This window comes from Vitis riparia, chromosome 5, assembly GCF_004353265.1.
Source record: "Vitis riparia cultivar Riparia Gloire de Montpellier isolate 1030 chromosome 5, EGFV_Vit.rip_1.0, whole genome shotgun sequence".
NCBI classification, from domain to species: domain Eukaryota; kingdom Viridiplantae; phylum Streptophyta; class Magnoliopsida; order Vitales; family Vitaceae; genus Vitis; species Vitis riparia.
The window spans coordinates 6,181,639-6,195,911 of NC_048435.1; the positions used below are offsets into that span (position 1 = coordinate 6,181,639).

The 14,273-nt window shown below is 33.0% G+C and overlaps 1 protein-coding gene across 3 annotated transcripts; it reads right to left on the minus strand.

The window, feature by feature from the left end:
• Positions 1-1,279: 1,279 nt before the first annotated feature.
• On the minus strand, positions 1,280-13,343 carry LOC117915115 (sec-independent protein translocase protein TatB). Of its 3 annotated transcripts, XR_004651367.1 has the most exons (10): positions 13,252-13,343; positions 12,087-12,180; positions 6,286-6,464; positions 6,088-6,209; positions 4,017-4,155; positions 3,871-3,926; positions 3,584-3,782; positions 2,148-2,260; positions 1,850-1,929; positions 1,280-1,759 (listed from the first exon to the last, which is right to left on the minus strand). XR_004651367.1 is itself a non-coding variant. In XM_034830689.1 (9 exons), exons 3-9 carry the CDS (start codon positions 6,344-6,346, stop codon positions 1,906-1,908), a joined length of 702 nt encoding a protein of 233 aa, XP_034686580.1. In that variant the 5' UTR covers positions 6,347-6,464; positions 12,087-12,180; positions 13,252-13,343; the 3' UTR covers positions 1,280-1,905. The 3 variants fall into 3 exon arrangements, 2 of the variants coding, with proteins under 2 accessions (XP_034686580.1, XP_034686579.1); XM_034830689.1 differs by having other exon boundaries at positions 1,280-1,929; positions 3,883-3,926; XM_034830688.1 differs by having other exon boundaries at positions 1,280-1,929.
• Positions 13,344-14,273: the final 930 nt, after the last annotated feature.

Consider the following 14,273-nt stretch of genomic DNA (forward strand, 5'->3'; position numbering starts at 1 on the left):
CAAGGAGTGATGATAAACAAATTAGAGGAAGATATTGTAAAGTGTTCTTTCCAAAGTGCGGTGGTTATCATGTTCTATTATTCATGCATTTCAAAGCAAAGTGAAAGATAAAACTAATGCCATATTTCATCATTTTTAACACTCTTTTTTAAGGGTTTTTTTTTTTTTTTTTTTTTGGTTGGGTTGTTGGTTTTGAGCTGCTTGGATTACATTCAGAACTTAAGGTGTGGTTTGTAGGTTGCAGAATCATCTTCTTGAGATGGGGCTCTCCTTTATCTGGTCATCATATGTAGAGAAGCCATGCAGGCACGGGCTCCTTTTGCCAGAGTAGAGTTTCTTCTTTTGTGGATAACTTGTCGGAGCTTTAGAAGAGCCAAAGAACAAGAAAACAAAAAATGAAAAAAAGCTGGGCTGAAGAAATTAAAATCAGATGTAGCCTTTTTTAATTTTAATCAAGAAGTGTTGTCCTAGCAGGCTAGCACAACTGCAGGCCTCTGACCACCGGCGCCTGGGTCGTGTTTGGAATTACCTTCGATAAAAATGACTTTTATCTGGATACTCTTTTTTCTTTTTCTTATATATATATAAAGAGAAGCCAGAAATACTTTTTGTGGATGGAAGTTGAGTGAAATAATAAATAGCAGTTCAAATTTTGAGCCTAGAAACTGAGTGCTTCAGAGTAGATCATTAGGCCCACACCTATGAACCCATCTGAGTTGGCCCACTTTAGGACCGGCCCCCTCCCGATCGACCTGAACCCTATCCGATTATAAATATGCTAGTGATAGTTTTAACCCTCTATATATATATATATATATATATATATATATATATATATAATTTTTAACAAGTATTAGTGTCTGCAGATATTGGAGCCAAAGAAAATCATAGAGATGTTTGCATATTTTGGACTCTAAATGAATCATAGAGACGAAGGATTTCGTAGTAGGATGTGGCTGAGCTGAACCCAAGTAAATGAAACATAGAGGATGCCAGTGGCTGACCCTTTGTAATTGGCATATTTTGGACCACAGGGTCCACGCTTATACGGGACCGAAGATGTGAAGTGTGAAATCCATAATCATCCTCAACGGACTCACATTTGCCAGTTGCCATGGTTGGCCATCTTGGTAGGTTGATCATCATTTCAGCACTCTGCTGGTTCTGGCCTTTGATTAAATAATAATAATATATAGAAATCAATAAATAAATAAAATTCACCCCTTTACTACCATCTTCAATGGCAAGTAGTTAAAAGGAGGTGCAAAGAGGTGGGAAGAGCTCAAAAATAATATCTGCTAACAACCACACAATGATTCAACTCGCAATAACGGTTAAATAAACTGTAATTCTGGTGGTAAAGGTGGAGGTCCCTGAAAAGAACAATGGTGGGTCCCCACCAGAAATCAGATTCATGTTCTGATGGACAGTTTACACACCCATAACAAGGCCTTTGCAAGGAACCAATTTCGGTCCCGGCCACCACAACTGCACATATGCATGTGTGGGGCAGAGCTCTCTCTCAGCATTTGTCACTCTCCATCACATCCAAATTCTGGTCTCTCAGTACTCAAAATAACCTTACACGGGCATTGCGTCATGTTCGTTTTCTTTGAAAAATTCCAAAGTTATTCTGCTGATTGACCACATAGCACCTCCCCCCGCTGCAAGATCGGCTGTTTGATTAAATTTGTCAGAGCAAACCACATGGACAAAAACCTGCAGCTTACCTCCTTATCTCATCCAAAACCCATCTTTCCTGCAGCAACAGGCTTACATGAGCATAATCTGATGTTCATATTCATAAACTTGATGACTCATTTTGTGTTGGTTATGCACGTGGTATAACCTGATGTTCATAATCTGATGTTCATATTCATAAATGGAGGTGCACGTGGTATAAGATCACTCTCTCCCACCCTGTGAATCCTGCAAACCACAAAAATGAAAAAAAAATTAAAGGTTCCCCTTTAGCCAACTAAGTTTCCTATTGTATTGATGCCTAACAGCAAATCTGATAGCTTTAAACATCACCAATATTTCATTTTTCTCCTTGGATATCAACTATTGAATCAGTGGTCCCATAACAAAATTCTGTTCACAAGAAATGCTGAAAGTTGAATAATGCGATGACTAAGATAAGTTACCTCTTTATTCACAAGTATTTGATTCTGGGGCTGTGAAAAGAAATCTTTGGCACTGTGTGCTACTTCTGCTTCAAGTATTGCTTCCAACACAATGTCTGACCCTTTCATGCTATCTGCCACCCACTTCCAAATAATTATTTTGAAGTTAAGCAAAAGCTGCAACCTCTTTCCAAGATTCTCAAAGGAAGTCCATAAGCATGCAGAATTTTGTGTGTGCACACATCCAAGAATCCTTTGAAAGAAAAGTGATTGCAAGCTGGTGGTTGTGCCAAATCACAAGTTCATAGAAGTATTTACAAACGCACAAGTTAACACCTTATGTAGTGAACATAAAAGTAACACCAAGAAAAAGTAAATATCAAGAAATGTTTGCAGAGTTCTTTCTGTCCCTTGCATTGACAGACAAAGATTGATATTCACAGGAAGCAAGTTTTAACTTTATTCAAACAGACAGAAAAAGATGACATTTATATCGGTGGGTTGTAGCATATATTTAAATGAACAACATAAATCATTAGAATATGTTTGGTTCTATGCAAGTACTAAGGAAATGGAAAAAAAACATGTAAAAAAGAAAATGATTTTCTCATGTTTAGTTTATCATGAAAAATATGAAAGAAAATCAAATATAATTAAAACTAATTAGAAACTCATGCATTTTCAAAATTTTTAATCTTTATATAGAAGAGGAAAAATAAGTTACATTTGAAGAAACATGTAAAAATCATTTATTTATTAACTTTAAACTTTTTTTTCCTTTATTTTTTCTTTCCTTCCATTTTTTTGCTCCTTATTTCTTTCAGTCTCATTTTCTCTCAAAATTTCCAAAAATCAAGTTTAGGGTTAAGAAAAACATATCAATGCACAAATCATTCCAAAAATTATATTCCAAGTTAACCAAACAGTCAGAATCAACAGTGGAATATGATAATACAGATTGCCCACAAAGAGAATGCATGGAAAACCTTTTTGTTTCTTTTTGATGATTTGTTCTTTTCTAAATGTCGTTGTAATTTAAGAGATAACAAGAAGTATGGCTCATAAACTTATCAAAGGAAAGTTCCTTCATAATACATTGTTACATTTATTAGATTCTTGACACATTACCATACTAAGCATAAATATATACAAGGTTACTAACTGTCAAAGCTATATATATATATATATATATATATGCAAAAGAAATGATGGCGCCGGCGCCTAAACAAATCAATTATACAATTGAAATCACAAATTGGCATTCATCTGTACCATGAAATATTCCTGTTAGGGACACCCTATGCTCCATTATTTTTGCCAAAAAAAATAAAATGACAAAGCCATGGCTGATCATTTGTAACAAATTCACATACACCCTTGTCTCCCCAATTTGCTTCAGAATGCAAGCAAACCGAAAAGTTCAGCAAGAGAAACTGGTTATTGAGAAAATCCATTACCTTTACGATTTGGTAGCAAACCAGCACTTTCAGCTGAGACTGGAAGAACAGCTAAAAGACCAGTTTCATCATCAAGCTTCTCCATCTCTGCGCTGCTCATCAAAGGGCCGGTCTTCTGAGCTGCAGATTCAGCCAATTTTGCAAAGGCGGTTGCTTGGCTATGCAAATTAATTGAACCTGAGGTTTTGAAACTTTGATCCTGGAAAAGAAAATACAAATGACATTAAGATGACACCAAGTAGGTTTTCTGCAACACTTAATTTGGTAGACCAAATTAATAAGATTACTTGAATTACAACATTTTTTGCCTTCTGCTCTTCCTGCTTCTCAGGTACAGCATTGTCTAGTAACAACAAAAGACATAAAAATACAATTTCAAAAAAATGAAATGCACCAGCAGCAAAGAAAATTAATGTATGGTAGATGATAATACCATTGCTATGAGAAGTAGTCTCCGGAGAATTCTCTATCAACCTTCGAGTCATAGGACCAGGATTCATTAGAGATAAACTTCGGATTTCATAGCGGATCGCATCTAGTTGTGCCATTGTATCTTGTAGTTCTTTGTGAACCTAAATGACATAATAAAGAAGAACATGATTCCAGAAAACATCTTCTTGTAAATGTGATACATCCTCCAGTCAATGGAAATCAAGGTAATAACCAATGCATTGCTAAATTTCATATTGCAAAATTGTAAAATACATTTTGTGCGAGAACTAAATCTGTTTTTCACATCACAAAGATAAAGAATCATTTTGTTCCATCCGGATTTACATTTTGAAGCTCAACTCGATCCTCTCAATTTGAATTGCAGGTGAATCTCAGTTATTATTATTATTATTATTTTGATAAATAAATTGCAGGTGAATCTCAGTTATGTATTAGCACCTAGAGGGAGGGCAAATAGGTGACTTAAAATTTTTTTCAAAGGTTGACCCACAAACATAAACTTCCCCCTGTTTTTCACTTCCCTATTTTCAGCAAACAAACAAAACACAAGCAAAAACAATATAGCAACACTCTCTCAAACAATCTAAAATATGCAAGTCACAAGCACATGATATCAACATTCTCCCAACCAAAACATCAAAACTAACAACATTCATCAACACCCATAACTATCTTATTAGAATACTTCAAAAACTCCCATCCACATCAATGCAATTGAGTAAACCACATGCAACTCTTAAAAGTTCAATACTCTCCCAATATAACAAATAAATCAATAATCACACTTATAATATTCAGTTAGAATAAACTGAAATTGAGAAAGGATAGAAATAGATAAAAGACAAAGACACAGATTTAATGTGGAAAATCTTTGAAGAAATTAAAAAAACTACGACCCTCCATTGAATGCAAAATCCACTATGAAGAAAAACACAAAGTATAAGGTTGTACCAAACCAAATAACCCCAATCCTCTCTCAGATCGCACATCTAGTACCTTCCGAACTTCAGCTTCACACCATCTTCATATGGAACACCCTTGGAATCACCATCAAGTATGATCTTGACCTTCTCTTGATACCCAACCAAGAATGAGAGAGTAGGGATGGAAAACAAAACTAAATTAATCCATTTTGTTGGAAAATTTCTCGTTCAAATCTAATTATCAACTCAAACGACCAGAAATTTTCCCACGAAACAAACGCTCCCCAAGTTGGAAAGGATTTAAAGCTTAAAGGGGCTCTTAAAGCTACTTGCTCTTCTTAAACAGTAATTTGGAAAAGGATAGTTTAAATACTAGGGTATAACACCACCCAATAATTCAAATTGTTTTAGAAAAAGGTAAAATATGTGTGTTGTGATTAAAGCTTGATCAATCCATTTATCAGCTTTAAACTTTCTGTATAGTGGATCTATCACCCTTGAGCGAGATTTGATTGGAAATTAAGCCAAATGGACTAGCTTAAAAAGATTGACCTCCAGTAACCTTCCAACATTATTTCAATGAAAAACACAGTAATTTAAAACTTGGCTAATCAATTTTTGCACTCATTCACAACCTCAAGAACTCTTACCGTAACCTCTAGCTATCTTAAGTGCACTAATCTTTGAAATGACAAGAGTCTTCAAAGAGCCTGAGGGAGGATTCAAAGAATCTGAGTTGGGAGTTTATAATGAAATTTTGACCTAGAATTGCTAACAAATAAAGACACTTAGAAGAGCCATTGCATCAAATAAAGCCATCATCATCACAACAAATAGTAGATAAATGAGTTGTTCGTATTATCTCTTGACATTCTAAAACAATATCCAAATGCTATGGAACAGAAATTGAACTCATTTCACCATTGCATTCCCCTGCACGTACGCGCACACAGCCTTAGCAGGTGGGATTTGAATACCAGCTATAAACCATTAACAAAAAACAACTACTTTTTCTGATTGTTAAATATAATTTTCTCAATTTGAGTAAGAAAGTAAGCTCATGAATTTGGGGGGTGGGGGTTGGGTTTCTTGTTCTGAAAATAAAAAGATTGAATCTAAAGGGAAAACCTGGCGAGCTTGAGACTGTTGCATGACATTTTCAAATTGCCCGCGAGCCAATTGAACATAGCCAATTGCTCGACCAGCTAACCTCCCTGCTGTTCTTGCAATCATAGGGAGATCCTTAGGACCTGCAATCATCCCAAAAACTGTCAACGTCTACAAAAATCAATGAAAAGCCAAAATAGAAAGGAGTAAAGCCTTTACCAACTAAGGCAGCGGTGGCTCCAATTAAGAGGAAGAACTCCCCGTACGAAATTCCCAGCATGTCCCTTCTGCTGTGTAGGAACAGAGCACTGGCCTCTAAGAACACAAGGTAGCCAGTGACCGAAATGGGAGTGGCCCCACTGAAGTGATGAATTTTGGTTCTTGCCCGTTTGATTTATCTGATTTTTTTTTTTTTTGGTAGACAATTCAGATAATCAGTACTGGGTTTAGAATTAATGCTGGCCAACCAGCCCAACTTTGAGATGGTGTGTAGAAATGTCCAGTAGGGTAGCCTATGTAGTTTAACTATCCCCCCATCCAGCCTAAATCCAAAGCCGGTTTGGCTAAAATTTTTAAAATTAAAAATTAAGGGTTTGTTTCACCATGTTTTCTAAAACTTGTTTTTGAATTAAAGAACAAAAATCAGTTTATTCAGTATTTTCTAAAACAAGGGTGTTTAAAAAAACAGCTCAAAGAACAAAAAAACAAAAAACTCATTGGAATAAATAAATTTTAGTTGTTTTTAAAAAAATAAAATATAAAAATTAACATCTACATACAGACATGATTAATTCTTTTGTCAAAAATGAACAATAATAATTTAAAATTAATAATGGTTAATAATATTTTATTTCAAGAATAAATTTAAAATTAATAATGGTTAATAATGTTTTATTTCAAGAATAAATTTTAAAACAAGTAAGTTTTTTTTTTTTTTTACATCGAAATTGCACATACACAATTAGTACTCAATTACAAAAAGAGTATTTTGAACTGCTTTTGATTCAGTTGATTATATCTATAATCAATTGAGTCAATATTAAATATTTTTTAATTCCAAATTACTCTTAAAAATTAGTAGATTCATCAAAGAATCTAAAGTATTAAGTTTTGATTGATTTGGTCTCACTTGATTGAGAATCTATTTGCCTAGTAAAAAAATTTGGAGAAGTGTAGTTGCGTGTGGAGAAAAAAAAAACAACGGAGTCATAACTTATTCTAAACTAGTTCTGGCATATTATTTTTTAGTATTGATTTGGAGAAAAATGATTAAACTTGTTAATAAATCTAATATATTAAGTTTTGCATGATTTGGAGTCCATTTGTCTAGTAAGTTAACAAAAATGTGGTTATGTGCAGAGAAGTGTTACGAATAGTGGTTAATGGTTGTTGTCCACGTGTATAACTTAGTTAGAATAAAACATAATTAGTTGGTTGTTTTGTTAGAATAAAACAGAGTCAGTTAGCTGACTAAGCAGGGTATTTATATACCTTGTTGTAATCATTCATCTTAGGTAATGAGAAATTCTTTTCTCTGTTGAGTTTTCTCATATGGTATTAGAGACAGTAAAGGAACCAGAGACAGTTGAGTTGGATTTACAAAAGGATGAGCGGAAACAAGCCATGATATCTGAGTTTGAAGCTTTGCAAAGAAACAACACTTGGTCTTTAGTACCCTTGCTTGAAGGAAGAATACCTATTGGTTGTAGATGGGTCTATAAGGTCAAAGAAAATCCTAATGGTAGTGTCGGAAAATACAAAGCTAGGTTAGTAGCCAAGGGCTTCCATCAACAAGCTGGAGTTGATTTTAATGAGACTTTTAGCCTAATTGTAAAACCAACAACTATCGGGATTGTACTCACCATTGCCTTATCTAGAGGTTGGAGTGTTACGCAATTGGATATAAATAATGCCTTTTTGAATGGTATTTTACAAGAGGAAGTGTTTATGTCACAACCTCAAGGTTTTGTGGATGAGAAACACCCTGAATATGTTTGTGGACTGCATAAAGCTCTCTATGGACTCAAACATGCACCACGAGCCTGGTTTGAGAGACTTCACAAAGCACTTCTACAGTTTGGATTTGTCTTTTCCAAGGCAGATCGATCTCTCTTTTTCAGGATTACATCAACTCATACCATCTACATTCTTGTCTATGTAGATGATATTTTGGTAACTGGAAGCAATGCAGAGGTAGTAACTACTCTTATTAAATAGTTGGACGTTGAGTTCTCTTTGAAAGATCTAAGAGAAATAACCTATTTTCTGGGCATTCAGGTTACTCATACAGTGAATGGATTTCATCTCTCTCAACAAAAGTATATAAGGGATCTTTTGGTGAAAACTAAAATGTTGCAGGGCAAGGGTCTTCCCACTCCCATGACTAGTGGCTTAAAGATCAGTTCCCAAGATGGAGTTCCAATTGAAAATGCTTAACTATACAGAAGTACAGTAGGAGCTTTACAATATGTTACCTAACTAGACCTGAATTGGCATATAGTGTCAATAAAGTTTGTCAATTTATGCAAAGGCCTACAGATGAGCATTGGAAGGCTGTAAAACGCATTCTAAGGTACTTAAGAGCAACCATGGATTATGGCATTCATTTAAAGAAAGCTGCTGAGTTGAGTTTAATTGGATTTTCTGATGTTGTTCAGACCCTAATGATAGACGATCGATTTCAGGTCACTGTGTCTTTTTTGGCAATAATATTGTGTCTTGGCATTCTAGAAAACAACAAACAGTTTCCCGTTCTAGCACAGATGCAAAATATAGAATTTTGGCTGAACTAGTTGCTGAAATAACCTGGATTCAATTGCAGTGCAAGACACTTAGAATATTGGTTCTGTGGTGTGATAATCTCAGCACAGTGTTGTTATCTGCCAATCCCATTCTTCATGCTCGAACAAAGCACATAGAATTGGATCTTTATTTTGTAAGGGAAAAAGTTTTGAAGAAAGACATAGATATAAGACATGTACCAACAAATGAACAAGTGGCAGATGTTCTAACTAAAGCAATCTCCAGTGGACAGTTTAATCAAATGAGGAACAAACTCAAAGTGGAAGACCTTACAACTTTGAGTTTGAAGGGAGATGTTAGGAATAGTGGTTAATGGTTGTTGTCTACATGTATAGCTAATAAAACAGAATTAGTTGGTTGTTTTGTTAGAATAAAACAGAGTCAGTTAGCTGACTAAGAAGGGTATTTATATACCTTGCAATAATCATTCATCTTGGGTAATGAGAAATTCTTTTAATAGTTGAGTTTTCTCATAAGAAGAAATAATAAAGTCATTCTACCCCAATTTTAGTGAATTTCTAGTTAGTTGGGTTGGTTTTTGAGTTCACAATTATTTTTTTAAAATTAATAGACTTAGTAATGAATCCAACACATTAAGTTTTTCTTAATTTGGAGTTTATTTGTCAAGTGAGAAAATTTGGAAAAGTATAGTTCTAAGCAAAAGAGTAACAACAGAGTTATTCCCGACCAATTTTTGTCCATAAATTTTTTGTATTAATTGAGTTAGTATTTGAGTTTTAAATTATTTTTGAAAATTATTAGACTCGTTAATGAATCCAATGTATCGAGTCTTGCTTGATTTTGAGTTTATTTTCCTAGTAAAAAAAATTCAGAAAAATATAATCATATATGAAGAAGCTAGCAAAGTCATACAAGATGAGTTTTGGTGTGTAATGTATTAATATTAAGTGGATTAGTTTTGAGTTTCGCGACTCTCTAGTACTAATTGGGTCAGTTTTTTGGGTTTCGTTTTTTTTTTTTTTTTTTTTTTTTTTTTTTTTTATAACCTAGGAACCTTCCATGGCCAAACCCTTAGGACTCTCCATGGAGACCCAAACCTCGAGGTGATGACCATCCCACAACAACCAATACCAAGTAAATTCAGGGTATCATCAGTGGTAGGATTCGAACCCAAAACTATGTGCCACTTACTAGGACCACATTTTCCAGTGTTCACCCTGACCAACCAGGCTACCCTAGCCGGTTTCAGGTTTCAAATTATTTTAAAAAGTAGTATATCCTATGTATAAAGTATCGTTTGATTAAGAATTTATTTGTCTAATAAAAAAATTTTAAGAAGTTAAAGGAAATTCAGAAAAACACATGTAATTTAGAGAGATCATATTTGAAGATTTTTTGTATTAGTTGATGGAGAAAGAATGAAAGAAAAAAAGGATCGAATTATACTTCATTTGCTTTTTATGTTTTCTGTTTAATTATTTTTTTTATTTCTTCATGTTTTCTTTTGTTTTTAAAAACAAGTAAAAACAATTTCTAATTATTCTCTAAAATCTGTTCTTTATTTCATTTTGTTTTTAATGAACTATTTCTAGAGACCAACTTCCAAATAGTGCTATGAATTTTTAAAAACAAATTTTTACTTTTAAAAATATAAACATTTTTAAATCACATTGCCAAATAGCCTCTAAGAATTTAAAATTTAAAATTCAAAATTAAAACTTAACTCTATATTTGATTCTTGGAAATTTTGAAGGAAAATGCAAGGAAAGGAAAATAAAAAAGGGAAAATAAAATAAAAGCAAAAGTGAAGAAAAATGAAAAATAGATTTAAAGTTAATAAATTATTTTTACACAAGTCTTCAAACTCATTTAACCTATTTTTACTCTTCTAGTTCGATGTAAAGATTAAATAATTTGAAAATGTACAAGTTTTTAATTTATTTTAATTATTTGGTTTTCCAAAGAATCAAACATAGCCTTAAAAAATAAAAATAAAAAAATTATATGGAGACTAAAATTGACTATAAGTAAGGTTTGTTTAAGAAAACTTCATTTGACTTCAATTAAACAATTTTTTTTAAGTTCCTAGACACAATAAGATTCCAAAGAAATAAAAAATAAAAAATAAGAAACCTAAATGAAGCCAAACATTGGATTTACTACATTCTCATCACCAATCAGAAGAACAAAAATAATTGTTCATTTCCAACATCTTTTAGTTTAAGGAATAGCAAACATTTCATGTACCAAATAGACCCTTACAATATAGAGATAACTTAGACTAGTGTCGCACATAGTAAGTTTCACCCAACTTTTTTTTTTTTTTTTTTGGTTGTAATGTCTCACCTAATCAATCCCACATGATGAACAATAAGATGCACAAGCCACATACACCAATTTAAAGGGAAAACATAGAATACTCCGCTTGTAAATTTCTTCACCTAAAATAATTCAAGATGTCAAGAATGACTTATGCTTGGTAGAACAAGACTCACACTAAGTCTTGGGTAACTCATGCTTCGAACAATGGCCTGATAAGCTATATGTATAGACAATTTAGGAGGTTACATTAGCTATTCCCTATTATGCCATCAACATACTGTTTCTGCTAGTCAGTTTTATCGTTAACTAGCTTACTCCTACTACTTAAGGTCAGGCTTGATGTCCTAGTAGTTAAGATCATCTCTTCACTACATCAGCCAAGTCATCTATCATAGTAGTTGAGCATGCTCCCTCAATGTTTGCCAATTGTCCCACAAGTCAACCCTTAAATTCATCTTTTTTATTATTTATTAGTTATTAATGATAAAATTAAATTCACTTTATTTCTTTTGCACTTTAAAGCTCTTCCTTTTCTTCTAAAGGCTTCCATTTTCAAAACATGGTAGATATTTAGTGGATATTTATTCAAGCCAAATCTTTTTTTATATATAAAATAGTCAGACCCAAGTTTTTCCATTAAATTGTTAAAAAGAAAGGATAAAGCATACAGAGCATAGACATTCTATTGCTGATAAATCCATCCAGCTAGAAAAGAAACACAACACCATATATAGATTGTAAGACATTCATCTCTAGGTTTATTCATTGATGGCATTAAATGTTCTCTTCAAACTTAACCAAGGACCTAAGAGAGATTTCAAACCTCATATACTTTGCTAAATTAACTATCATCTTAAAAATGAAAATGTGTTCAGACTCTAAAAATAAGTTTGAATGTGTAACCATTCAACAGCAAGGCAAAATGAATTAATTACCGGGATGAACATTTTGCAAAATTTGATACTTCCATCACTTAAGGCAGGTTGATGAAGTCCAATATTGGCTTCACAACAGCTGAAAGGAAGAGGCCTGAAATTTTCAGAATAGAATAACGCGTAAGATGAGCTTTTCTCCACCATAAAACAAAAATATAGACTCATATAAGATTAATTGTAGAAACTGCCCAAGAATTTTTCTCTTTTATGAGCTAAATGCATAAGAAATTGTGAAGAAGGATTGCCTTCACAAGATATTCCACTTTATAAATAATGGATTCTAAATCAGTGGCCTTCTTTGATTATTGTGATTTAAGAAGTAAGAACAGAAACCTCCTGACAAACTGAGCAATTATATTTGTCATTCCAAATGACACCTTCTGCAAATTCCTCTCTTTCTCAAATTCCTTTCCAGAATTAGTCAATGTGGTCTAATATTTCCTCACCCAGGTGAGAAATTCTCCATGGTTATCCAATAACTAAAAAGGGTTTTAGAATCATAGGGGAAATGATACCCCAGTTATCATTTGGCGTTTTCCATGTCGTCCAGAATGAATTAATAGGATTAAAAAGTTTCAACCATAGCATTGACAGGTTAAAAGCATTCCACGATAAACCTCGCCCCCTGTTTGGTTCCCAAGAAAATACAGAAGTGGATGAAAACATTCATCCCCAAGTTATTTCTTTCGCTTCCAAAAAACCAAAAAAATAAATAAAAAATACCCTCAGCAATGTCAATTTTCAGTGGCATTTTTCTGTATTCCCGAATCATCGTTGGTAAAAATTTTATAATTCAAATTTTATCAACTTTCTTCATATTTTCTCTGTGAAAACATTCCCAAATAGCAAAAACCTTTAATCTAACAAAAATTTCAGTGTGAACTGTAATCCAAACTGGAAATAGCTCCACGGCTGTTCAAAGAGAAACCCATAATTCAAAACTTCCAGCGATTGCATTCCTAGAGAGTGAAATCCGACCCTCTGCTTGGGACACTAAGAAAATGAAAAAAAATAAAATAATAATAATACACACACATTTTGATTACTATCTCAAGCCCCAGATGGAGAAAAAATTAGGATTCAAACTTGTCATTAATTTTCTCCGCGTCCAGACGATTGAACACAATAACGAATTGGGAATAGAGATTGGGATTTGGGACGGTACCTTGAGCTCAGAGATCGACCGAAACGCAGCGTTTGAAGAAATAATGACGGAATAGTTTTGGGCAAACAGAGGTGGGGGTTCTTCTGCAGCAAGCCTGCAAGCAAGCCTACACGTTGGTCCGGTCAAGTGATAGTGGGCTGAACCTAGTCCGGCCCAATTTTTGTACTATTGGGTTGTATGTGCGCTTGTTTCTAATGCCTCCTAGGCCTTGGCCTCTTTCCATGATGGTCGATTCTGTTTCTTGATATTCTTTTTGCCCATACATAGAATATATTTGGGAGAATTGTGCTTTGGATCCGATTGGGTCTTGAAATTGACCTCCAATCAATGTAAATGGCATAATTGAGAGGAAATATATGAATTATAAGAGATAAAAATACTCATGAAAATCACATATCAGATTTTTTTATTTTTTTTATAGTTTAAATAGAAGAAAATGTTATTTACAAAATATTTTGCTTTTTTCTTCTTTTTTCTTTTTTCTTTTTTCTTTTTTTGACAAAAACCAATTTCTATTTGAATTAGAAAATAACTATATAAAAATATATATTTTATGTTTTAAAAAAAAAAACTCCCAAATTTATTTAGAAAAACATTACAATTTATTTTTAAATAAAGTTATCCCGTTTTATCCTTAGAAAAAAGATTTACTTCAAAAAATAATTTGTTAAAACAAAAACTCAATTTATTAAAAAGGGAAATTATATTTTATTAAAAAAAAATTTTGTTTTTCAATTTTATTCTAAAAATGTTTTTTTATACTTTTATTTATTTAAAAAAAAAGCCGATATGATTTTTTACTTATATTTTGTGTTTTTTTTTTTTTCACAATCATCAAAGAGCATTTTCGGGGAAATATTGAAATTTCATATCCCTCTTCTCAATTTTCATACTTTCGCAAGGTCTTGGACGGGTTTTATGGACTTAAGGTCAATTGGGTCAAAGTACAATTTTTCCATATTTTTCATAATATTATATTTATATTTCAAAAGTCATTTTAGAAAGCACTTTTAAAACTTGTT

Excerpts from the sequence above, each read along its gene's own strand:
- LOC117915115 (XM_034830688.1), bottom strand. The coding sequence starts at position 6,346 with ATGCTGGGAATTTCGTACGGGGAGTTCTTCCTCTTAATTGGAGCCACC. Across the intron at positions 4,156-6,087 it reads AACAGTCTCAAGCTCGCCAG|GTTCACAAAGAACTACAAGA; the intron begins GTTTTCCCTTTA and ends TATGTCATTTAG. Across the intron at positions 3,783-3,870 it reads CAAAAAATGTTGTAATTCAA|GATCAAAGTTTCAAAACCTC; the intron begins GTAATCTTATTA and ends TTTCTTTTCCAG.